The 25,440-nt window shown below is 37.0% G+C and overlaps 1 protein-coding gene and 1 pseudogene across 1 annotated transcript; one reads left to right on the forward strand and one right to left on the reverse strand.

The window, feature by feature from the left end:
- The first annotated feature begins 14,980 nt into the window (after nt 1-14,980).
- Nucleotides 14,981-17,716, forward strand: LOC103446621 (E3 ubiquitin-protein ligase RZFP34-like; annotated as a pseudogene).
- A 185-nt stretch (nt 17,717-17,901) lies between these two features.
- LOC103412497 (alpha carbonic anhydrase 7-like) lies at nt 17,902-19,742 on the reverse strand. The gene is made up of 6 exons (XM_008351048.4): nt 19,498-19,742; nt 19,052-19,269; nt 18,748-18,957; nt 18,443-18,652; nt 18,318-18,371; nt 17,902-18,217 (listed from the first exon to the last, which is right to left on the reverse strand). Exons 1-6 carry the CDS (start codon nt 19,601-19,603, stop codon nt 18,137-18,139), a joined length of 879 nt encoding a protein of 292 aa, XP_008349270.1. The 5' UTR covers nt 19,604-19,742; the 3' UTR covers nt 17,902-18,136.
- Between the last annotated feature and the right edge of the window lie 5,698 nt (nt 19,743-25,440).

Consider the following 25,440-nt stretch of genomic DNA (forward strand, 5'->3'; position numbering starts at 1 on the left):
TATTTGAATAAGGAAGATGAACTTGGATTAGTTTGTTGGTGCTAGCTATGGTTCTTGATGATTTGTTTTCTCGAATGAAATTCTATGAGGGTCACATAGGGGGAAACTAATGTTTTTCATGTTAGTACTTTTTCATGTTTTCTTTGTTTTGCTCGAGGACTAGCAAAAGCTAAGTATGGGGGTATTTGATCGGATCATATTTATATATATTTTTACTTCAAATTCACTTGTCTTTTCTTAGTTAGTTCCTTATATTTTTGAGCTATTTACGTTATTTTTGTGTTTATAGGATTTGTTATGCAAAGAAAATAAAAATGGCACAAATGAGTTTTAAATAATAAATTCGTCAAAACTAACATTTCATTCATCCTTTCGACTGGCAAATAAAAAAAAATATATAAGCAGCATGATGCGGCAATGCTACAAATCAAATGATTAAAACAATATGGTTGGACGTGATCGGGACAACCGGATATTTAATATTGGAAAGGGTTAGTGAAATGGGAATGGTAGTGGAATGGTGGGAACTTGTTTTGGTGCTAAAGGAGACGCACAAAGAAAAAGAAAAAAAAGAGTGGAAAGCTGCCTGTACATATCACACATGCGTGCCTATATGGTATATGGACGCTAAGTTTATCAGTGGATTAATTAATATATGGCTAATTCTGTGTTCTTTCATGCAGGCTGATGTCGACCATTAATTAGCCAAAGCTGCGTTTGGTGAGGGAATAATAGAAAAAGGGCTGCACCTTGCAGCACTAGAGAATAAAAAACTAGAGCACCTTGTGGAGTGGAACGAAAAAGAAAACAAAAGGAATAAAAGTTGGCAGCTTGCGTGAGAAAAAAAAAAAAAAGGATATAAGGATCGCTGCCTTGCAGCGTGGAGGGGGCTCGGCATTTTTGTGCAGTGTGTGTGTGCTGCCCTTTGGGCAGTACCTGGAGGCCTCGGGGAAAAAATAGAAGAAGCTGCCTCTTGTGCAACACGTGAAGAGGGAGAGGGCCTCAGCAGAGAAGGTACAAGCTGCCTTTGCAGCTGGGCAGTACCGAGAAGAAGTCAGAGAAGGTGCGAGAAAAGAAAAACAAAACTCTGCTGCCCGTGGCAGCAAGGCAGAGGAGCAGTCGGCCCTTGCGCAGCGACTGGAAGAGCAAAACAGAAGCACTTATCTTTTGGTTAAATCTTTCCAAACTTTTATTTTATTTCTGTTTTTAATAATGTGTAATTAAATTTATGTTGGCTAGAGGTTAATTCAAAACCATGAATATATTTGTAATATGAATTGATTACCTTCGGTTGTGATTTCATAAGTTGTGAATTCAATTTACTTATCCGTTCGTATAAAAACTGATTTGTGTATGTTGGTTGAGAGTGCACGCTTAATTTACATGCATGAATTTGATGCTAGAATATAAGTGAATTTCACCTAATCGTTATGAACTTATATTCACAAGTAGTAAAGGTTGCTAGTCACAATCACGTTAAGTAAATTCTTGGCATAAGTTTCATGCAAATCATAGTAACGAGTGCATCGTCAATGCTTATGTTTTTCATAGAACTTAATGATTCTTGCTTGTATCTCTATTATGCAATTCATGTAGGGAACTTGTAGGGAATGTTTTGGGTTGTCGTATGCAATCATCCAACCCAATAACTTGTGGAAAAACTGAGGGTTAATTAGTGCAATTCACGGTTAATTTGGGGTGTTGAGTATTCATAGCTTATCGAAAAGCAACTGGAAATCATTTTGTATGCAAGTATAACATGTGTGGAGAAGAACCCTCTAGCTAGTCCGTCATTTATCATTTTACCTTAATTTTATGTTTTTGTCAATTCTGTAATTTAATTAAGTTTAATTTACTTTTCATCAAAACCAAACACCCATCCATTATTAAATTATATTATTTAGTTAGTTTTCTTTATTGTTAGTCTTTTAATTTAATTTCCGTCCATTTCAGTTCCTAGTGTTTAATTTAATTGTTTTCATTATTTTGAGTCATTTTAAGTGTGTTTCGAGTTATTAGAGTTTTTAGCCTAGTTTTGTGTCCTTGAGTCTTGTTTAATATTTTTGAATTAATTTAGAATAGATTAGCAATCCCTCCTAATCCCCGGCCTAGAACGATACCCTACTTACATCTATACTACAATTGTCAAAAAGAGGGTTTAATTTGTGTGTCAAGTAATTTTCGCACCATGGGCTTATATGTTGGTTTTGGGTTTCGGGGCCCAAAAGCGTTTTGGTCCAAAAGGCCCATTATGTTTAAGTTGTATGACAACAAAAACAAAATGGGCAAATTAGCCCAATAACAAGGAGAGGCCGGCCATTAGGGTGAATGGGCAAGTTTGCTTAATTACAAGTTTGCCACTCACCAAAGAAAATGTTATAAAAGCAACTTTATAGCAATTTTCTCATTAGGGGTTTTCTTGTTGAAATTGGGTGAAACATTTTCTCCATTTTCTTCTAAGGAGGCCGGCCACTAAGGGAAGGGATATCTAGCAATCTCTTCTTCCCTTAGTCATCCATTTCATCTTCACAAGATACAACCTTGGTGAAGAGACTTAGAGACATCAAGCTTTTGGTGTTTTGGAGAACAAATCCTTATTTCCTCAAATCTCCAAATGAGCACTAAAGGGAGGAAAACACAAGGAGGATTCAAGGAGCTTGGAGGTGACTTGAAGGCCCTCCACTTGGGTGAATCCCTTGTGTAAACAAGGATGAGCTTCAAGGGTAAAGAAACTCTAAATCTTTACTTTTCTTTAATGTTGTTAAAGAGTTTATTTTGGTTCACCATATACTAGGCTTTGAAAGTCATGAGTTTTATGAATTGTTTTTGGATGCATGCCTACTTTAAAGTGTTAATAGCTTGCATGTGTATTCAAATGTTCATACTTGTTCTTAGCTAGGTCAAAATTTTTCCTTCACTAACTAGCCTATTTCACCATTTAATTCACCTGATTTCGTACCTAGTTTGATTTAGTTTTGCAATCTGTTCAATTTAATTAATTTCGTTCAAATCAACCCCCCCCCCTTTTTATTAAGTGTGTTAGATTATTTAGAAAAGTGTTTAAATCTGTCCAAGTTTTGAGTCTTCATAGTCTTAAATTCGTCTAAATCACTCCCTAGAGTCTATTTTGAGCCCTTTTAACTTAGTTTTGCTGTTTTGAGTCAATTTGGTCAGTTTTGAGTCTTAAGAGTCTAGTTTTCTGTTTTTGAGTCAAGTTTAGTGTTTTAAAGTTTAAATTGAGTAGATTAGCATCCCTTTTAATCCCCAGCCTAAAACGATCCCTACTTACATATACTACAATCATAGGGTTTTAATTTGAGTGTTAGATAATTTTCACATCAATTCTGCCACTCTTGAGAAGCTCGTCACCAGCCTCTCTTCTTCTAAGAGAAAGAAAAAGGTTGCTAATTCTGAGTCTGCCAAGCCTACTGTTGTGAAGGAGGCTCAATTCTCACGCCTTAGTCCTGAGATACTTCCAGAATCAACACATGACACGGGAACATAGGGGACATGGTAACATATGTACAAAATACACAATAAAATATTAGAATTAATACCTCAAAATACGCATGAAAGTGGGTTCTCTCCCACAAAATATATACAAGTTTGTATACCCGAAGCACACAGCCTTCACTAGGGCCAAGACATGTGCTCAAGCTCTCAAATATAAGTCTAAAAAATAATACAAGGAAAGGTAAAAGGGTAACCTAGTCGCTCTAGCTCTATGACCTCTAATCTGCTACCTCACTAGCTTCTCGTATCTACTCAAGCCTTCCTCTACAAATTAGCCTCTACACTGTGGGAATGGTGCACAGGGTAAAAAACAACCCAAATAAGTTGCGATATTCATGTGAGTAACGATAATCCAATGTATGTGGTGTTCATAAAAAAAATCCATTGATCTCAGTTATAAAATCATAGTCAAACTCGTTCGAAATCTTGAAAGAGTCACCTAGACATCCAACAGGTTTTTCTAAATCAAACCACAAAGGTTCTTAATCTACAGTTCATAAAATACACTTAAAATAGGGCTAGAGAGATGCCATTTGGCGGAAGACTACAATAAGTAACTAAGAAAGAAGTAGCCTTTCATAGCAAATTAACCAAGCAGAAGTAGACCTGGCAATTTCTTACACGACACGTAAATGACACGAAAATAACGAGTTTCGGGTCGTTATTGGGTCACACGATAAAAACCTGTTAATAACAGGTCCTTAACAGGTTTACACGAGAGTGGAACGTGCGTAACCCGTTTCAACACAATAAAAAAAGAAGTTATTTTGATGATTTTAATTTTTTCAACTACTAAAAAAACTTACTATAAAATACAATAGATATAATAGATATGTACATATTGTTTATTAATTATTACTGTATTATTATTTTATATAAAGTTGAAAATTCAAGTTTTATTCATTTATTTATTTTTATAGTATACTATAGGCAAAGAGTGAGATTTAAAAAAATTATAAACACATTAAAAATAAAAATATCAAGTAATTTAAAAATAGAAAATACATTAAAAAAATTATAATAATTAATTTACAAGTGCGAAAAATGTGAATAAAATATGCAAACGCTCGTAATCGCATCCTCTACGCTTTGAGGATGGGTACATTATCGTTTAAATTTTTAAAACCATACATGACACACCCCGACCCGGAATGTCCACTAGGACTCTGAATCAAGTTGCGCTGGCCAACACCTGGAAGGTGACGAAGCCATAAAGTGTGATGATGTGAAAAAATATGAATAAATTTAAACCTAAGAGTGCCTAAATACTATAGTGCGTTGGTGAGCGGGAAGGAACCCACTTCACACGTGACGTTAGAGCATAAGTAAGTACAGTAGAGTGGATTAAGAATTGTACCCTCGAAAGAATCTCCAATACTAAGAATCGCCACGAATCTTCGACGATAAGAAAGCTCAGCTAATAAAACCTGGAGGGTGAAAAGAAAACAAGGGTAAGTGGCCGTAGAAATGGAATTTTAATAGAAACCATCTAAAGTATTATAACCCCTCGCTACAACACCTGTATAGTTTCCAGAAAATTATACCACGTATCAATATGAAATCAAAAGTATATCAACAGTAAACCATAAATATACCACAACACATCATCTCATCAGCAATATCAATAATCATGTGATTAATAACCTATACTAGCACGCACGTTGAAGTCACCTATGCTGACCTGTACGACTGCATCTATAACTCATCAATCAATGCTAACTCATAAGTCGGAGTCACCTATAGTGACCTGTACGACTTATCCATATCTTATCACATATGCTAGCTCATAAGTCGGGAGTCACCTCTAATGACCTGTACGACTTATCCATGTCTCATTACGGCTTATCCATATCTCATCACATATGCTAGCTCATAAGTCGAGAGTCACCTCTAGTGACCTGTACAACTTATCCATATCTCATCACATATGCTAGCTCACCTGTACGACTTATCCATATCTCATCATATATGCTAGCTCATAAGTCGGGAGTCACCTCTAGTGACATGTACGACTTATCCATATCTCATCACATATGCTAGCTCATCATATATCTCATCACATATGCTAGCTTATAAGTCGGGAGTCACCTCTAGTGACCTGTACGACTTATCAATATCTCAATAAGTATACCTACACACGAGTCGGAACCACCTAAAGTGGTCGGTACGACAGGACTGGGTGTAACTAAATACGCTCAAATGCTACGATCACGTGAAGACTATGCAAATAATCGTAGGTCACCTACGAGTTGGAACCACCTATAGTGGTCTGTACGACAAGACTGTGCACCTACCTTGGATTCAAGGTGAGCAGGAGGTGAACATCACGTGAAGGACTGTGCCCTGGCCACGGACAAGAGCACTAACACCGGGGTGTAAGTTTATGAGCTCTAAATGCATCTCATATGACATACATAACTCATAGGCAACCTGTACGACAATATCGGAGTTGCCTAAAACATAATTAGTCATGACATCACTCGATCATTTCAACCAATACCATAAACTCACCTGAACTTAACTGGGTGTCCTGCGTTCAACTTTGCACTTCAGCGTTTACAATAATTATGTGCAGGTAATATACATATAGATAAACCATGATACAATCTAATACTCAACCATGTTATAGCATTTTTCCAATATATATATATATATATAATGTGGCGTAAAATGCACAATCGATAACGCCCTACTACTAAATTATTTATTTTCAGAAATAATTGTCGGGGATAAGTGTTGCGAAATTTAAACTAACCGAAATTAGTCCAACTTAGTTCCAAATTTTATGCTCGCAAGCGTACGAATCGTTTGATAGTATAGAAAGCAAGCACTTAATATCGTCCCTTAGAAAACGATTTAATTCTTATCAACTAACTTAAATCCAATTGCAACGAAGTGAAACTAGCAAAGATTGATGAAAGATGTTTTTGAGAATTGAAACTAATAGTAAAAACAAATAAAAACAAGAAAGTTTGATCACAATGCAAAAAGTGGCAGCCAAGAACACAAATTGTAATTCAGTCGAGCAAAACGCTAGAGCGTCCGACTCACCATAACCAATCCTACTTATTTCCTGCAACAAATTATTAACAAGTACTCAATCTCATTGATAGTCAAATTTCCCTAACACATGTAATATCTATGGCATCTAGACTATTACGTATATCTCAATTTGCAACCATCCATGGCATCTGGAATAGTTTAACATCATGAAACTCATTACGATCACTGGAAATTTATATAAAGACTACACAAATCCTAGAGTATGGCATCTACTACTAGGTAATTCATGGTATCTATTTGCAAGAAGCTATCACTCAAGTTGAAAACATGGCATCTGCATAACTTGCATCAAATTTACCAAGTAAAAGTCAAGATGGTAGCTAATCACCAAGACAAAAACCAAGCATATAAACACAGCAAACGATACTCAATGAAATTGAAAACTTGAAATAATTCACTTCAGAAATTAAGCATTCATAGTCATGGCTACATCGTAGCCCTAGCTAAGGAAAATTAGTTCCGAAACATAATTGGAAATATCATTGAATTCATAATAAAAAAAAAATTGAGTTTAGAAAACCCTGTAAACTCCTCTGCTCTGCCGTAGCCTTTCTTCCTGCCAAAAATCCGTCTTCCGTGTGTCTCTTCTTTTTCTCTTTTCGATTGATCAGTCCCCCATTTTCTTTTTCCTCTTCAGTTTTTAATTTTCTTCTTTCGTAACCAACAATGAATTGTAACCCATTTATTGACAACATTAGAACAAAAGAAACGGAAGAAACCTTTAACTCCTTGCCACTTCGTACAATACACACACCTTGATCACCTTCTCCATTTGCCAACGTCTTCCCTTGTGCCTTTGGTCTACTTGCTGTTATTTACCCCTTGATTTGGATAACTCAGTAAATCCATTTAAAACATCAACAGCCACTCTCTCTCTTTAATACCTTCACGCCAAAACCCATAATATAAGAGAACAAACCACAAGAAAATCAAACAAGTTAGGAGCAAGAGGGAATAACATTCCTCTGCTTCCTTTTCCTTATCCCCCAAACTGTGCAGCTCGAATTTCACCTTCCAGGTCATATTTGCCATTTTTCGAAAATTAATCAACCCAATGCTCCAGATTCATCTTCTTGCAAAGATCCACCGACTGAAAATTTGGTGAAGGAAGTACTCTCTTGAGGAGGGAGAGGTTGATCGGATCCGTTGGTTTTGAATTAGAAGTGGGAATTTTGATGCGGATGAGAAGGGAACAGTGCTTAAGCAACTCTTGGCTTGCTCCTGGAACTTGGGACAAATCGCAAGCCTTTCCATTAGCTTTTGAGAGAGATTAACTAAAGTTTGATGCCCTTTAAGTATTGAAGTGGCCACGTGGAAGCAAAATAAAATGGTCCATGTGGAAGCATAATATTGCCAGCTTGACCATGTAGAACCTACATAAAAATTTTGAAAGTAAGATGACTTTAAATAATGCCTACACATGAATCCAAAAGAGCAACAGCTCCAGCAACTTCCATTTTGACTAGAAATTAGACAAAAAATCTTAGGAATGTTGCCTTATTATTAACTAGTCATAAAGGCACAAATCTCTGAAATCCCTTTCATTTTCATCCAACTTATCACAAGAAAATGTAACTTTTGGAGTAAATAAATAGTAAAATATGCGATCATCAATAAGTCCAACTAAACATTAGTTTAATTAACTATTGTTACTTATGTTTCCTTCTTTCAATTTCTTGATTCCTTCCACATTGATTTATGACCAACATCCAATCACTAAAAACATAAGGTTAAATCTCATATTTTCACCAATTTCCTTCACTTTACTCAATTCCCAAACAAGGTTTTTGTCTCAATTATTGTATGGCTGCATTTAACGTCTCATTAGACTGCCTACGTACCCTAAACAGGGATCAAGCCATTCGTAGTTCACAATAGTATTTCAAAACATTCACATTAATCATAAGCAATAATCGATTTATAAACATTTATGGAATTGTTTATCATATATATATATATATATAATACACGATAGAATGGAAAAGACCCACTTACTTGAGGTCCATGCCACGACTCCCTAGCACACATGTCGAGACATCACGAACCATTGTCGCATATGACCAATTATCAAATCACATCCTCAGAGATATGATCGATAAAATACACAATTTACATAAAACACATCTCTACGTAATTCAATTTGGAAGAGCTACATCATGGATTTCGGATCCATTGCTTCCAAAGACCCACATTATACCTCTAGAACAACATCCTAAAATCCCATTACTATCCAACGGTCGGATCTCCGCCAATTGCCAAAATTAAGTGGCAGTCAACCTTTTATTTCATGAACTTACAAATCCAATTCGGGAAGATCCGTATATCGGGTTCCCGATCCATAAGTTCCTATGGTCCTCAAATATTATGTACTATAACGTATTAAAGTTTGGTGACGATCCAACGGTCGGATCGTCGATTCATGTTTTTACCAAGTAACATAGCATAAAGAATTTAGGTTCAAACGATCAAACAATGTCATACTAACATCAAAACTGAACTCAAGACATCTAATTTAGCCTAAAAATAGCATCAACGGCCCCTTGGCCCCGCGCCGCCGCACGCGCCGCCCCGACTCGCAAGAAAAATTAACTATTTCTAAAAATTCTCAAACTTCACAGAAATGAAGATCTTATTGAGTGGAACAACTTTTATACTTGCCATGAAGTCCAGAAGTGGACGGAAGATGGTCAATTTTTCCCACAAAGCCGGCGGGTGCCTAAAGTTTCCCGGTGTCAATTCGTTGTCTACGGTGGTCTAACGGGGTCAAGATTGGTTGGTTGCTCCTGGGATGATAGGCTACAAAGCTCAAGTGGTGGCATCGGACATCGCTTTGCCGATTCGCCGAAAAATTGAAAAAGGTGGACGGCGTACTATTGATTTTTGTCAACTTTCGTGGCCTCAAATCGCCACATACCGACGTTAATCAAGGTGGTTCTTGGGTGAGTTTTGTAGAGGGGAATGAGAGCTTCAAGATGGTGGTGGTGGCATCGAAAATCTCCACCGGAGTTGGCCGGAATCGGCCTTGGAAAATGGGAGATCGCGGTCGGTGTGGGTCCTTCTTAACCAATTAACTAACTTTAAATAACCAACTTCAAGCGTTTGTAACTATACCGTTATAATCCAGACTCATAAACATCTTTCGCCTATGCGTTTGTACCAACGAGTACTACTTAAATACGCCAAAAGAATAAGTCACACATTCCTCTAGACGATGGTCAACAGAAATCAAAATCCTTGCCTCTAGGCATTTTCGTCAATTTCCTTGATTAAAATAAATAAATAAAACGAAATTTTAGGGACAGGTTGTCACAATACAAACCCTCATGAATATATTTTTAAGGAGTTCAAAATAAATAAAATTCATAATCATTAATGCTTAAGTCTGAAAAATGTGAAAGCATATATAAACGCTCGTAATTGCATTCTCTACGCTTAGACGATGGTTACATGGTTGTTTAGATTTTTAAAACCTTCCAAATCTCATGAATAGTATTTTTCACCTAGAGTCTGTGCTATGGCACTCTAGCTCAATGATCAAGGTGCTTAAGTATGATCATCGCCTAAAACAAACTACAAATCCCAACTTAGAATTCTTCCGATAAATCACATAATTCTAGGTTACACACATGCACTACAACAATCAAGAGGACTTGAGACACGTTGACCAAAAGGAAACCCTTGGTCAACACGGCCAATGGTCAGGTCCACAACCTTAGTAATTCAATCTGGAAGATCCGTAGATCGGATGTCTGATCCGTAAGTTTCTAAAGTTCTTAAATAATACGTGTAACAAATTACTATAATTTAGTGACGATTCAACAGTCGGATCTTCGTTTACTACAAATATCAAGTGACAAACCTTAGTGGAACTAGGCTCAAACAATAGAATTTCATAAAACATATGTAAAAAATGAAATTAGAGTATCGAATTTAGCCTATAAGGACCAAATGGGTTCTATGGCCACGAGCCGCCGTACACAGTGGCCACGACTCGCTAGAATTTCCACCTAACGCCAAAATTGCTCAAATTATACTAAGATAAAGGCCTTGAGAAGTGGATTAAAAGTTATACCTTTTCTAGGACCAAATTCTGGCTGAAAACGCTTGAAAACAGTGAAATGGGTCGGAAAACCTTAGAAATGGCTATTGTTGATTCAACGTCACCTGAGCTCCAACACTTCAAACTTTGGTTGGACTTTTCTCCTGAGGTCGAGATGGTCAGGCGGTGGTGGTGGCTTACGTCAGAAAGAGCAGGAATAACGAGATTGTTCTCGTGAACTCGGGGAAGACGATGAGTTCATTCGACGTGAAACCGTCACCACACAGGGCGATCCATTGGTGGAAAACAATCAGGGATTGACACTAAGTTGTTTTCTGGTAGTGGGTGGCTTTAATTCGCCAAAAAATGGCCAAAATCTCGTTGGAAAAATTGCAGGGAATCAAGTCAGAAAACAGGTCGCGAGCGAGTAGAAGAAAGGGTCTAGGTTGGCTGACAAATTCCAGAGAGGGATTGGTCCCTTTCCCACAATGTGGGACTTGCTATTTATAGCAAGTCCAATTTACGTTTATGTCCTCGACTTACGTTGCTCGTAACCTTTTCATTATAGATCCGTTTCGTGAACGGTTTTCACCAACGTAGTTGTGGGATTGATCTCTACTCGAAAACACTAAGTGTATGCCTGAAAGATCTATAGATTTCAAATGGCTACTTATGAAAATTCAAACTTTGTAACTAAATAACTAAAACTTTAAAATTACCAAAAATAAAAGTAAAAATAACATGCTTAAATATGAAATATGTGTTTAAATTGTTAAATCCGCCTACGAGATTTCACAAAAACGTTAGTTGATAAGGTTGCTTAACGTAAGAGTTCCATTCCTTCTGGTTTTATACATGCCTGAACACTTCTAGTTCAGCTTGTTAGATATAGGAAACTATAAAAACTTTGGGTTCCATTAATATGAACAATGAGCATTTAAGCAAAGATGTTTCCTAATATGATATGCTTCCACATTAATTATCGAACATCATGAATCTATGAAAGTATTTGTTTCCTTAAGATGTCGATGGTAATAAAATTGAGTTTTGCTAAGTTCACCATTCTCTTATTCCCAAAAAGGAAGAAAATGAGGTATGACAGAACTTGCAATAATTAATTCATTCTATATAAGCATAAGTCCACACAAAGCGTTAGAATTTCAACTTCTTAAAATTATTTGTATTTTGAACTTCACATCAAAACATTATAATATGGACTCGAAATTTTTTCTCGATATCGATATTTTAAAACCTTTAGGTTCATATTTTTGAAATTCATGCCCGTACTTAATCTGATTATGGATTAAAGAACTTATGGTCTTCATTTACATGAATCAAGGTGTAACGACCCGAAATTTCTAATTCGGAAGCTAATTACTAAGATAGGCCCCAAATTCATTTTCTTAGCAAATTTTACTAAAAGATCAATCTCAGGTATTTTATTATGGTTGCATCTAACCTTCTCGTTAGACTACCTACGTACCCCTACTAAGGGATCAAGCCATTTGTAGTTCACATTACACTTCTACAACAACATACTAAAATTTCATTTCAATCCAATAGTTGGATCTTCGTCAATCACAACATTCGAGTGGCGGTGGATGTTTTATTTTACGAACTTGCAAATCCAATTTAGGAAGATCCGGATATCGCATTCCCGATCCATAAGTTTCCAAGGTCCTCAAATATTACGTATTATAATGTCTCAAAGTTTGGTGACGATCCAACAGTCGAATCGTCAATTCATATTTTGACCAAGTAGTGTATCGTAGTGAAATTAGGTTTAAACGATCAAACTCAAATCTGAAATCAAGACATCTAATTTAGCTTAAAATAGCATCGTCGGCCCTCTGGCCACATGCCGCTGCATACGCCGCCGTGGGTGGCAGTAGGCAGCCTCAATTTGTTGGAAAATTTCAACTATTTCTAAAAATTACCAAATTTTACAGGCAAGTAGGTCTCAGTAAGGGTAGCAATTTTCATACATGGGCCGGTGTCCAATTCTGCAGGAAAAAGCCTAAATTTTCCCATGAACGGCTGGAACCCTAGGTGTGGTTGTGCTTCGATTCGACCACCACTGGTGCTCCGCCGCCCCCAAACCTATTTGGGCTTTGTTCCTGACCTCTAAAGTAGTGTTTTGGTGATGAAGATCGAGTGTATTTCATTCGAAATTGACAAATTGCCACCAAGAGTCCCACGGCGCCGTCGCCACTATACACCATGAAAATGCCTCATTTGCTTCGAATTTTTGGGTGATCAACTAAGGAGGAGGGGCGTGATGATGTTTGCAGGTGATTGGGAGTCATGATTCGCCGAAAATAGTGGCAAATATAGCCAAAATTGGTTCGGGGAGATCCGGGTTCTCCTCGGGTCAAACGGGTCACAAGGACGGTCACAGTGATAAAGGGCACGAGTTTGGTGTGTCTCACTTCCCTCCTTTCCCTACTTGATCTCCCTTCCTGATTGGATTCCCCTGATTCCTCCTTTTCCCCCTCTTCCTAATTGGTTCCCCTTCTTCTTGCTTCCTTCCTCCCTTTCATTTTCTGCCATCAGGCAGTTTTCTTTCTTTATTTTTTTTATTTATTTTTTTTTCACCAAAAACATATATTTTAAATTTTTTAGGGTATTACACAAGGAACTTATATCCCTCATTTAATAGTCTATGGACTGAGGCGCTTATATCATTTCAATTAAGTTAAGGAAATGTTGTTCTCTCAATTGATTCAAAAACTTCAAGTTTTAATTTTGATCATGGAACTTTGGGTTCGATCTTTAAGTAAATAAAGCTTGTGAGAATGACTTTTATTCAATGCCATTTCACATAAATATTAAAGCTTAAAGCAAAGCCCATTGTAAATAAATTGCTTAAAATGAATAAAACTTAAAGATAACGACTGTTATTATGAGAAAGGCTACAGTTCCACCCAATTCATATTATAATAATGTATAGTATATAGTATAGGATGTGCTATTATACTGCACCAATCATATTAATACCAAAATTAATGATAATAAGGAAAAATTGAATATTAAGTTACTATACTTCCTCTCTCCTTTATAATGTGGTCATTTACAGAACCATAATCTCTGTTAGATCCTATTAGTTGCTCAGGAAGTAGCAGTAATGGTTCCACCAAGTTTTGGAGTCAAGAGTAGAGATTGAGAATTATGGGATGACAAAACCTTTGGATCTGACTCAAAATTTTATTTCGGATTTTATCCGTTCTATTGGGTACGAATGGAAGGATAATGAACAACTTCAATGAAGGAAGAGTTTTCATCCAAGATAAGGAAATTGGACTTTAAAAATTGCTAACATGGTTAACCGTTTTTCTGTAGATTAGTATTGCAAAGATCTGCAATAATTTGACCATTGGATCTTTATGAGATTTTAACATATTATGGGAGAGAAGATGAGAAACAACTTTTATGAAGGAAAAGTTTCTATTTGAGTACAAGAAGTTGGAGTTTATATACAGTCATACAACAAGATATATACTTGATTTTAGAAAACTAGTCGTATTGAGATATGAGGATAAAATGAAAGAATTTTCTTATTTTTGATATTCCAAACAATAGAGATGAGAGGTAGGTAGTGCTTTACTGGCTTCATGGCGTGCTTTTCATTGACACGAAAGCTTATCGTGATGATAATGTGGTGTGAAATAGATAATCTATATATTGGTATATAAAGTAAATAAGAAGCAATGTTTACGAGGTTCGTAAATATGCCTACATCCTCGAAACAACATTAGTAGTTTTTTTTGTTATTTCAAATACTAAGAGTACAAATATAACTCTCACTATTATTCTCTCGTCTTTCTGGCCTTAGCATAGCCGTCTTGCTCTCACATATATATATGATAATTGATGGTAATTACAAATAAGCTCTCCCCACGTATTTATAGTAAATAGTGTCGAGTACAAATGACTTTTGCGAAAGCAAATTATACACCCATACATTAATATTTACATCAGTGTTTTGACATGAAATGAATACAATATTACTAGACTTGGCCATTCACATTTGCATCCACATTTCCATCCACATTTGCAAATGCAATTACATTTTTTTTTATCAAAGAGGTGCAATAATTCCGTTGGTTAGATTTACAGCGGCAAACGCTGCCGTGTCGCCTCGTCATCAGTTTCGTCATCCCACATGAAAAATATCAGAAAACTGATCAAACGCACCTCATTTACTTGTCAGACGCTTTCCTCAGCAGCTTTGCTTTTACTTGAAGGCTCTGCATACTGCAAAGGTTAGGCCTTCTCCCTTGGGCCTTCCTCTTCCCTCGCCATTTTTACACCTTCAAGCTTCAGTTATCTCTTCTGGTTCACGTAGTTTTTAGTTAACCTAGGAGAATGGACGGTGGATTCGAGCCCCAGGTGTCCATTGACGACGACCATTCCCACCAGAAAGTCAACTCTCTCACCGATATGGAATCTGGGAATTTCGGGTATTTCTCCTTTTTCAAAAATTTTGAATTTTTGAGCTGAATTTTGTGATTAATTGTTGTTGCTATTGATGTATTTTTGACGGTGCGCGCATTACAAACGGAGGTGTAAGATCAGAGCACCATGCTGTGATGGGATATTCGATTGCAGGCATTGCCATAACGAAGCTAAGGTCAGTTTTTATTTATTTTTCTTCCGGGTTTTTATTTATTTCGTGATCGTTGTGAAATTCAGCTTCTGATGATTTGGATGTTTTTGTTCTTGTAGCAGAACTCATTGGAGGTTGATCCTTTTGATCGCCATAATGTTCCTCGCCCCACGATGTGAAATGGGTTAGTTGCTTTTACTCTCTCCGATTAATCTTGTGAATGTGAGTTTGATATCAATTTATCCTCCCACCTATCAGTGTAAATATATCAGTGTAAATGGGTTAGTTGCTTTTACTCCCTCTGATTAATCTTGTGAATGTGAGTTTGATATCAATTTATCCTCCCACCTATCAGTGTAAATATATCGGTCTATATATACATATACATATACATACATACATACATACATACATATATATATATATATATATATATATATATATATAAGTTGAGAAGGAAAGAACGGAATTTGGAAAATGGAATAGAATAGAAACTATTGTTGGATATTTTTCGCAATGGAGATTTGATTTTATCAGGGTTTTGCTGGATATGAATGTACTTTCCATTTATTTTTCTGCAAATCAAGTGTAGCATAAACTGGTTAACATCAGAGGATCTAAACTTGATAGATAAAGTGCAGAGGATCTATCCTGTGTTTCTCTATGGACTGTGGAATAATAATTACTTGGGACATATTAACTTGAATTGGTCCTTTTCTTTCCTTTTTATTTCCCTCTAGCTCTTCATGCCGTTATCGTTTGAAGATTTTTTTAATCGTTGAAATGCTACTGATTCATTTTTAATTTGTTTGCCTTGTGCCTTTCAGATCATTTGCTCCTTGTGCAACACCGAACAAGATGTAAGATCTCTTGTAGACAATTCCGATGATGGTAATTATGACAAAAAAAATGTAAGGATTGAGGTTAATGGATTCTCAATTTCTGATATCTTTTTCAGGTTCAGCAACACTGTGTCCAGTGTGGGGTTTGCATGGGAAACTATTTTTGCTCCAAATGCTAGTTCTTTGACGATGATGTAAGCCTTGAGTTCTAGTCTGATGAAAAAGAGAGACTCTTTTAGTTCATAATGTCATAATTATTGAACCCTACTTTGAAAACACTTGTATCATCGATAAATCCAATTTATATATTTTTTTCCAGACCCTGCCGACATTCACCTCTCCCAGACCCTGCGTAAAGTGGGAGCCTTGTGCACTGGGTACGACCTTTTTTTTTTTTTTTCAAAGAAACAGTATCATTGTGACGGATGTGATATTTGCAGGTTGGACTCTCTTCTACACTTCTCTGTTGTTCGATTTGTCGTTTGCATTCTTGTCATTGCGTTCTTAAATTTTTATAATTACGTGTTACCTATCATTATCTTCTCAAAAAATGTCTTCATTGATAAGACATTTGCACTTGTCTAAGTCTGTTCTAATTGTTGTTGCAGAATCGGAGGTGGGGAGAACGTTTTCCACTGTAACAAGTGTGGTAAGATGTTAACCCGATCTTTTTATTACTATTAAATTCTTTTAATCATACTTGTACAAATAGCCTGAATTGGAATGTCTCTATCTATGTGTTAGGATGTTGTTACTCAAAGGCGATGAAGGATTCGCACAATTGTGTGGAAAACGTGATGCATCATAATTGCCCTGTGTGCTTTGAGGTAAAGTTTGGAGAATACTGTGTCTAATGACTAAGGGAAATTCAGAAAGTTACCTTCCTTCCGACAAATTAAGGATTTTTGGCCTCTTTTTCCAACAAATTAGTGCACCAGCTCGCATCGGTTATTTCTGCAGTTTCTTTTCGATACAAGGGAAGACATTACTGTCTTGCGATGTGGACACAATATTCATTTGGAATGTGTAAAGGAGATGGAGCGGCATTACCAGTAATTCATCGGATATAGGTGACTGTTATAAATGGTAAAGAAACTGTACCCATATTAATTGTATATAACTTGCAGGTATTCATGCCCAGTTTGCTCAAAATCATTCCGCAATATGTCCCGTGTATGGGAAAAACTTGATGAGGAGGTAAATCAAGGATTCGATGTTTCAATTTAATGAGTCATATGACTACCTCTTAGTTACCTGTCTTTTCTAGTTTACTGATCTCTTTCAAATCAATTTTAGGTCGCAGGGACTCCCATGCCTCAGAAGTATCAAAATAAGATGGTAAGTGTACGCAGATGATCACTTTCTGTTGCTTCTGCAACTATTGGGTAATTAAATTTTGCACACTTTTGGTTAGGTTTGGATCCTCTGCAACGACTGTGGCGAAACATCTCAGGTTAATTTTCACATTGTGGCACACAAGTGCCTCAAGTGCAAATCCTACAATACAAGGAAAACACAAAGGGCCAGCGTCATTCTCGTCTAGGATTACTGCAAGGTGAATAACCTCCAGATCAAAATTTATGATGTATTTCTTCCCAATTATATAAAAATGATCAGCTTTTAGTAGTGAGATAGGGAAAAGTGGTATTGCCAGTCCCTTTGTTCTTGAGCCAGTAAGTTACTCGATAGGTTTTGTCGCGGAAAATTTGCTTATACTAGAGCCAATTTCTGTCAGCTACTGGGTAGGGGAATCATTTTGCATTTGAAAGTATGGGAATGTATTGTATGCGGCTTCATCAATGGAAAATGAAACAAAGTTTCAGAAAACTATCATGAAATAAATTTTCTGAAGTACATATGAATTTATTTAAGAGAATGAATGAATTTTAGCGGAGCAAAACCAAAAACAACCATATACCTTCTGAGATAGACTCAGAAGCACACAGCTTCTGAAGTACATATAGAATTTGCCAAGATGTGCATTTTAATCAAAATGTGCAAGCACTGATTTATTACAGCTGAAAAGCAAGTTTATTGTCCTCAAATTTTCGGAGGTCGTTAGTTACGCATGTCTCACTTGACGAACGATGAACCGTGGAGCTTGACCTCCCGGTAATTGAGAGGTTGTACCGGTCTTGAATTCATCTCCGCATACTGCATTCAAGTTAACCAAGAGGAGTTAATATGCGTTAAAGGATATTTACTGTGGTGTAGCCAGTTACCTAGAACTATTTCACACGGACAGGGTAGTCACCTTGTAAACGGCCTTGTGAAGCAACTCCACTTGTGATGGTGAAACAGTATGTACCTGTGGACAGTTCGTAATCAGCTTGGTTTTCGTTTTCGGGTAAGTTTTGAGGGCTGATGAAGAAGCTGTACCTGTTTGTTTATGGTCCAAGTAACTCCTTCGGTGCAAGGAGGGGTTGTGTATGATCCCGTGTATCTGTAAAATTTCGAGGTCTTCTTCTTCATCTTCCTCTTTGCTGCATCCTGATGCGCCTTCTGAGCCTTTTTCATTTTCCTCGGATCAATTACTCCCAACGGTACCTCCTTCGGTTTCTTAATCATAGACGATATCGCCTTTTTCACCTGAAAGTATGAATAACACCATTGATCTCCTATATTTTGCCTTTTCTAATTTAACCGAAACGAGTTTTTACCGTGCAATGGTTGAGGCTTTTTACCTCTGAGATAAAGGGATTGGGCTTGCCAATTTTGTAGAGGAATCCAACGACAGCTACACGATTTTTCTTGTCTTTGTGAATCATGTGCAGCTCCGCATCATACCTTATGCCATTCATGGTGTGCTCGGATGGGGCGTGCCAATGGCATTGGTGGAGAATGTATTCTGTGCCGTTGATCATGACTCCTCCTGCATCGCCCTCCCATACAACCTGCATTGTCAAATTACAACACAAGCAGTAAAAAGAATCATGCATCTGATGGTAGAAAAAAAAGGAAAATAAGGATTTTCTTTCACTTTCTTACCGATATAGCATGACCTTCATTCTTCATCAAGGCTTTGGTAGGCTTGTAACTAATTGAAAGCTCATCAAAGTTTGAGTTAACTTTGAGGGCAATATCATCCCTCAAATCTATTGGAGATTGTAGTTTTCCATACTTACATGTACTCCATTCTTTCTTGAGGTCTCCCCAGTGTTCCGGTCCTCTATCCCCGTTACCAAATTCAAACTCTATCGGATGTCCTGCACCAAAAAAGGGAAACACAATAAGATTGTGACGATGCAGATGTGGATTAGTTCAGTCAGCCAGGTACTATGCCTTTTCAGTACCCAAATCAAATTCCCATTAGTTTCTATAAATTAGAGTAGTTTAGAATGTCACTTTTTAAACAAAGAACATTTAGATGATGATGAAAAAATGCATGCGCGCGCACACACACATTACATATAAGGTTATGTATATGGCATTACCCAGCTCACGGGTAAATTTGGAAGCTGTAATGGGTGATGCATCCCAGAAGAGAAGAAAAAATGTGAAAGCAATGAAGCCAAGGTGGATTTGGTTTGATCCAACCATGTTTTGAGAGACAATTGTCACAAATTGTTAGACCCCCAAGAGCTCCTCCCTCCCAGGTTTTATAGAAATATATATGTTGCAATTGCCAGTAGAGGGATCTGAATGGGGAAACAATTCACAATTTCTCCACGATCAATGTGTCTGTGTGTCTGTGATTTACACCCAATATATGGCTCTTGTATAACCTGTAGCCAGTACGTAATTATAATCTCTCTCTCTCTTTCTCTCTCTCTCTCTCTCTCTCTCTCTCTCTCTCTCTCAAAATATTCGTGTCCACAAATCATCCTTGTTATAATTAGCTCAGATTTTGGGGAATCTGAGAGGTACGACTAAGAAGTAACGAAACCCGAGCGAAAAATGTCGTTAACCAACAAAATTAGCTATATATGTTTTTAGGTGAGGGATTTGGAATTACTTAAAAAAGATAAACCACAAAAGATAGAGGGTTGGAAATGCTCCTCCTCGTGAGCATTACAAAGACATATGCGGAAAGAGATTTATAAATATAACTCGTCCTAAATAGCAAATAATTGAATGAGCTAATCAATGAATGAAAATAACTTGATAGATTACTTTTCTTTTTGTTTTGTGTCTTTCTTAAACTTGCTGAAAAAAGGAATTTTATATGATCTTCGCACGTACGCAAAAAAAATACTCAATAACAACCCAACAAAGGGATGGAGGCCACGACTAGACCAGGGCAACATAAATATATTATGGTTACGGTTATAGAGGCCATGGCTTAATGGATGTATTTGATGTATTTCCATGTAAGAGTAGTCGTTCATGATATTTAAACTTGATGAACAAGCTCTCTCTATGAACACTAGTACCCAGACTGTCAATACATGGGCGAACACGCCTATTACTACGTATATATTGTGGAGATATAAATTAACTACCTCAAATACGAGAACAACTTGTGGACTATTAGCTCAATTTAATGAATTTACTCTTGACATCGTAAGCAAACTACACTGCACCTTAAAAGGTTAAATATGCGTTCACCCAGTAGGTCCTGTGCCTTCAGGCTTATATACATATCAAGCGTCCTTTGGGCCCATGATATCCCCACTTCTACTGTTGTGCTTTTTCCGGTTCAAGGAGGCAGGGGTTGACTCTTCAGAGTCTCATTTTGGTGTCTTGCGCTCCCGTGCATCTAACTGTCAAAGGCCTACCATCAGGGACTTCCCCATAGTTTGCAGAATGTGTGTTGGATTTATCCAATATAAATCAACCTTTAAGCGGTCTGCTATATGTAATAGGAATGTAATATTGGAGAATAATGTAGATTGTGATTTGATCTCTTAAGATATTAATCTTATATCAAGTGTCTTATAATATAACAAGGATTGATGAAATCCTTAATTACTTGTGATTATGATACTGTTCTTGGTAGCTAAGAAAGTGGGATTAGGTTTTCTTTATGGACGGAACCCCTAGCTCTTAGTTTGTATAAATACTAAGGTCCCTGCAAACCGTAGATACACACAACATAATACTTCCCATAAAGTAGTTGTATCCAGCTAGGTGTTTATAGAAGACTTTGGTGTTGCTGTAGCCTTAATCTTTCTTGTTCAACCTCCATGGTTACTATGAGAATCAGGTTCGCCATTCCTTCGTTTGTGATTTAATTATATAACTATATAAGGCTAACGGTTGGTATCAAAGCCAGTGATTATATGATTGAAAACTATTAGGTTTGACGTATAATATTTTCATGAGCTGCGTTTTTAATCCAAGTTAGATTGCATATACTTGGCAACACCACCATGTTGTGTCAATCAGTACAATGGACGATTATTAATGGCTTGTATAAATCATGGTATACAACCACCATGTTGTTTCAATCAGTACAATTGATGACTGTATATCAATCCTTATATATAAATTATGGTATCATTGCCACTGAGTACTATGGTCTACTGGTATTCCTCTTCACTAGTAAGTGAGAGGTTTTAGGTTCGATTCTCACCAATGACGAATTTGAATAACATTATTGTTAGCTCATTGTGAGGCTAAGTCCATCCCCTCCCCGATAATATCGATGGTATCATAAGTATTTTACGGTGGAAGCCATGGGGCATATTTTCTATTTCTAATATAGTTCAAAGGGATTCCCTTTTCACCAGCCATATTAAGCCATAGAAAATAGCTTGCACCAGGGACACACGAAATCACAAGTATAAAACCACGAATAAGGCCTATGTTCCTGAATTTCACTCGTGTGTATGCTGTTTTGGCACTTTCTCGAGCTTAAGCAGGAAGAAGAGAGAGTTACTATATGAACACCTAGTGGTTGTTGTTGAGAAAAATTAGAGTACACAACTCTTAAAGTGTTGGAGAGACAAAACAAGTAAACAAATTACTTGTATCACACACACAAAATATTAAACCACAACAACTCTCAAAGACACAATTTAAAAGTTATGACACTCTCTCACTTTCTAGAGATAAATTCTAGACCCCTCACACTCCTTACAAGATTACTCATTTACAAGACTGCTCTTACTTCTTGCTTGTCACTTCTCACTTGGTTGCTTGCCTACTGTCCTCTTGGTTGCTTCACTTACAACAACACACCTATATTTATCATGCACTCTACCGACATAAGCTATGCATAATAGCCTCACATTTTGCTAGCTTGTAGCATATTCTAAGTACAAGCAAACAGATAAGGATCCTCTTTGTGAGGATTCTAATCAATTCATCTTAGCCATTTATTTTACATTGTGCAGCCAACTGTCGCTAGGTACTTTTTGTGTTTAATTTTAAATAAAAAATTTAAAATGATGTCTAGCCGCATGATGACTGATAAACGGATAGGATGGACTAATAGAACATCTAGTTCCTTTGTACCGACTGCATTTAATGGGTTGGTGTGTTATGCTAGGATAGCACCAAACATGGGAAACTAACTCAAACTAACCCACAAGAAATATATCAAATGAAATGTAAGAACAAAAATAAAAATAAAAAGATACCAAGATTTTAACGAGGTTCTTCAGCAATCAGTGTAACTGGAGTACGTCCTCGGAGTAGTAGGAGCTCACCCAATAATCCACTGTCAACCAAATGGGAGTTTACAAAGTGTTGGCAATCTCACAACCCAAAACCCCAATAGACCCAATAGCTCTCACACACCAAATAAACAAATAGAGAAGGAAATATAATGAATAATTTTCTCTCTATACATAGCTCAAAGCTATTACAACATCAAAGTAACAACAATTACTTTGATGGATGATTGCTAACCAAAGAGAGAAGCACTTTCTTCTTCTCTTCAAACTGGGGCTATGACACCCTTTTTTTTCTTTATGCTACTTACACGAAGCAAAGGTAGCAGTTGTTGCCTTATAAAGAACCCTAGCCACCCTTTGCTTTTCACAGGGGCCAAATAAAAAAGGCCCCTTAAATGGGCAGCTGGGCCTGTAACCAAAGACCCCTTATAATTTGGCCATATTTCAACAATCTCTACCTTGGCCAAATTCTGAAAGCGCCATGACGAGCCAAACTAACATAATCAACAATTGATACAAAATCACTCCTAAAAGTAGCAAGAGAATAATTCATGCCGAGCCAAAATGCTCCAAAGCTCCTATTGCTCAACGCCTTATTTATATAGGCAAAATGTGAGCCAAGTTCAAGCAAATAACAAACTTGGTTACAACAACAACCTTCGTCAACATATCAGCGGGGTTGTCTTAAGTTGGAATCTTATAGAGAATGATCTCTCCTTCACCAACAACTTCATGAACAAATTGATAACGCACATTTATGTGCTTGGTCCTCGCATGATGAACCCGATACTTAGCCAAATAAATGGCACTTTGACTATCAACATGCACCTCCACCTACTTCTGATCAACCCCCAAATCTCTAATAAGTCCATGTATCCAAACAGCCTTCTTTATAGCTTTAACAACTGCCATATATTCAGCCTTTATAGTTGACAAGGCAATAGACGACTGCAAAATGGACCTCCAACAAACTGGCCCTTTAGCCATAGTAAATACATAGCCTATAGTAGACTTCCTTTTATCCAAGTCACCTGCATAATCGGAATCAACATAACCAACTGCAAAGTTGCCAATACCATAGTCATTCCTCCAAAAGCATAAACCAACATCTCAAGTAGCATGAAGATACCTCAATATCCACTTAGCTGCATGCAAATGCTCTTTACTAGGATTGTACATATATCGACTCACCATACCAACTGCATGAGCAATATTCGATCTAGAGCATACCATTGCACACATCAAACTACCAACCAAATTTGCATATGGTATATTTTTCATATGCAACTTCTCTTTATTAGTTTTAGGACATTGTAGATAACTCAATTTAAAATGAAGAGCCAAAGGGGTACTAACCGGTTTAGTTGAATCATGAACTCCAAATTTCCGAATCAACTTCTCAAGGTATTGTTTTTTATTCAATTTGAGGCATGTCCTTAAGTTCAAAGGTTTCATGAAGAAGCAAACATGGTAGGAGGATTTCAAGGAAATCAGAGACCTAGAAATGATTCGTTTACTCCAACTTACAACCCAGGATGGAGGAATCATCCTAATTTCAGATGGGGAAACAACAACAATGTGCAAAATCTGCCACCTCCCCAAGCTACACCGAGCAAACCTCTTGAAGACATCATGAGTACATTGGATGGACAAGTGAGTTCTTTAGCTCAAAGCATTCAAGACCTCAAGGTTTCAACCCAAGCTTTCATGAACAAGACTGATCATTCAATTGCAAACTTAGAAACTCAGGTTGGACAGATTACAGTAGTCATAAACCAAAGAGAACCAGGTAAGCTTCATAGTCAAGTTGTTGTAAATCCAAAAGATTTGAACAATGCATAGGTGAATGTGATCACTTTGAGGATTGGAAAGGAGCTTAAAAGCACTAAGGAGTCTCAACAAATTGATGAACTTGTGGCTGTCCAACAAAAGGAAGAAGAAGATTACCAGCAACATCACAAGGAGCCCAAATCAACTCTTTATGACGAGAGCACCATTCCAACCAAGTTGAATGTTCCGAAGGTAAAATCTAAACCTAGTGAGTTGAATTCTAAATGTTTATGTGATTTAGGTGCTTTGATTAACTCAATGCCTTATTCTATTTATGAAGCACTTTAATTAGGTGATCTCAAGCCAACTCATATGATGATTCAACTAGTAGATCGTTCTCTTACTCATCCTTGAGCCTAGTTCTACCAGCAGATTTTTACATTTTAGACATGGATGAGAGCCCTCTACCAAATCATCTTCTTCTCATCTTTCGTCGACCATTTTTAGCCACAGCTCGTGCCATCATTAATTGTTATTCCGGAAAGCTTACCATGACTATTCTAGGAGAAACAAAAACTTTTCAATCCTTGAAACTATGAGGTATCCTAGTGACATGAATGCAATTCAATTGATTTAAGCTTAACATTGCAAGCACCAGTTGAAACACAAGGTTGGGATGATCCACTAGAGAAAGCACTCACTTTAACTAAAAGTAAGGACGATGCATATGACGAAGCAAGAACTGAGATACTTGTTGCCTTAAAAGCTATGCCATTTTACACGCCTTCAAGATGGCCATGTTTTGAGCATCTTCCTAGCTCAACGGGGAAGCCAATTCCCTTTATGATTCAAGCTCCAAGGTTAGAACTCAAACCAATCCCTGAACATCTTAAATGTGCTTATCTTGGTATGAGAATACTCTTCTTATTATTATAAATGCCCATTTAAGTGATATTGAGACAGAAAAGCTAGTAAGAGTTCTAAGAGAGAATAAGAAAGCTATTGGTTAGACAATAGCTGATATCAAGGGAATTCCCCATGTAATTT

The sequence above is a fragment of the Malus domestica genome, chromosome 04, assembly GCF_042453785.1.
Source record: "Malus domestica chromosome 04, GDT2T_hap1".
NCBI lineage: Eukaryota > Viridiplantae > Streptophyta > Magnoliopsida > Rosales > Rosaceae > Malus > Malus domestica.

Bases quoted from the DNA above. Each gene is read 5' to 3' on its own strand.
- LOC103412497 (XM_008351048.4), bottom strand. From the start codon at position 19,603: ATGGTTGGATCAAACCAAATCCACCTTGGCTTCATTGCTTTCACATTT. The intron at 18,372-18,442 runs GTACAGCTTCTT...AACTGTCCACAG, and splicing joins CTTGGACCATAAACAAACAG to GTACATACTGTTTCACCATC. The intron at 18,218-18,317 runs GTGACTACCCTG...ACTTGAATGCAG, and splicing joins TTCACAAGGCCGTTTACAAG to TATGCGGAGATGAATTCAAG.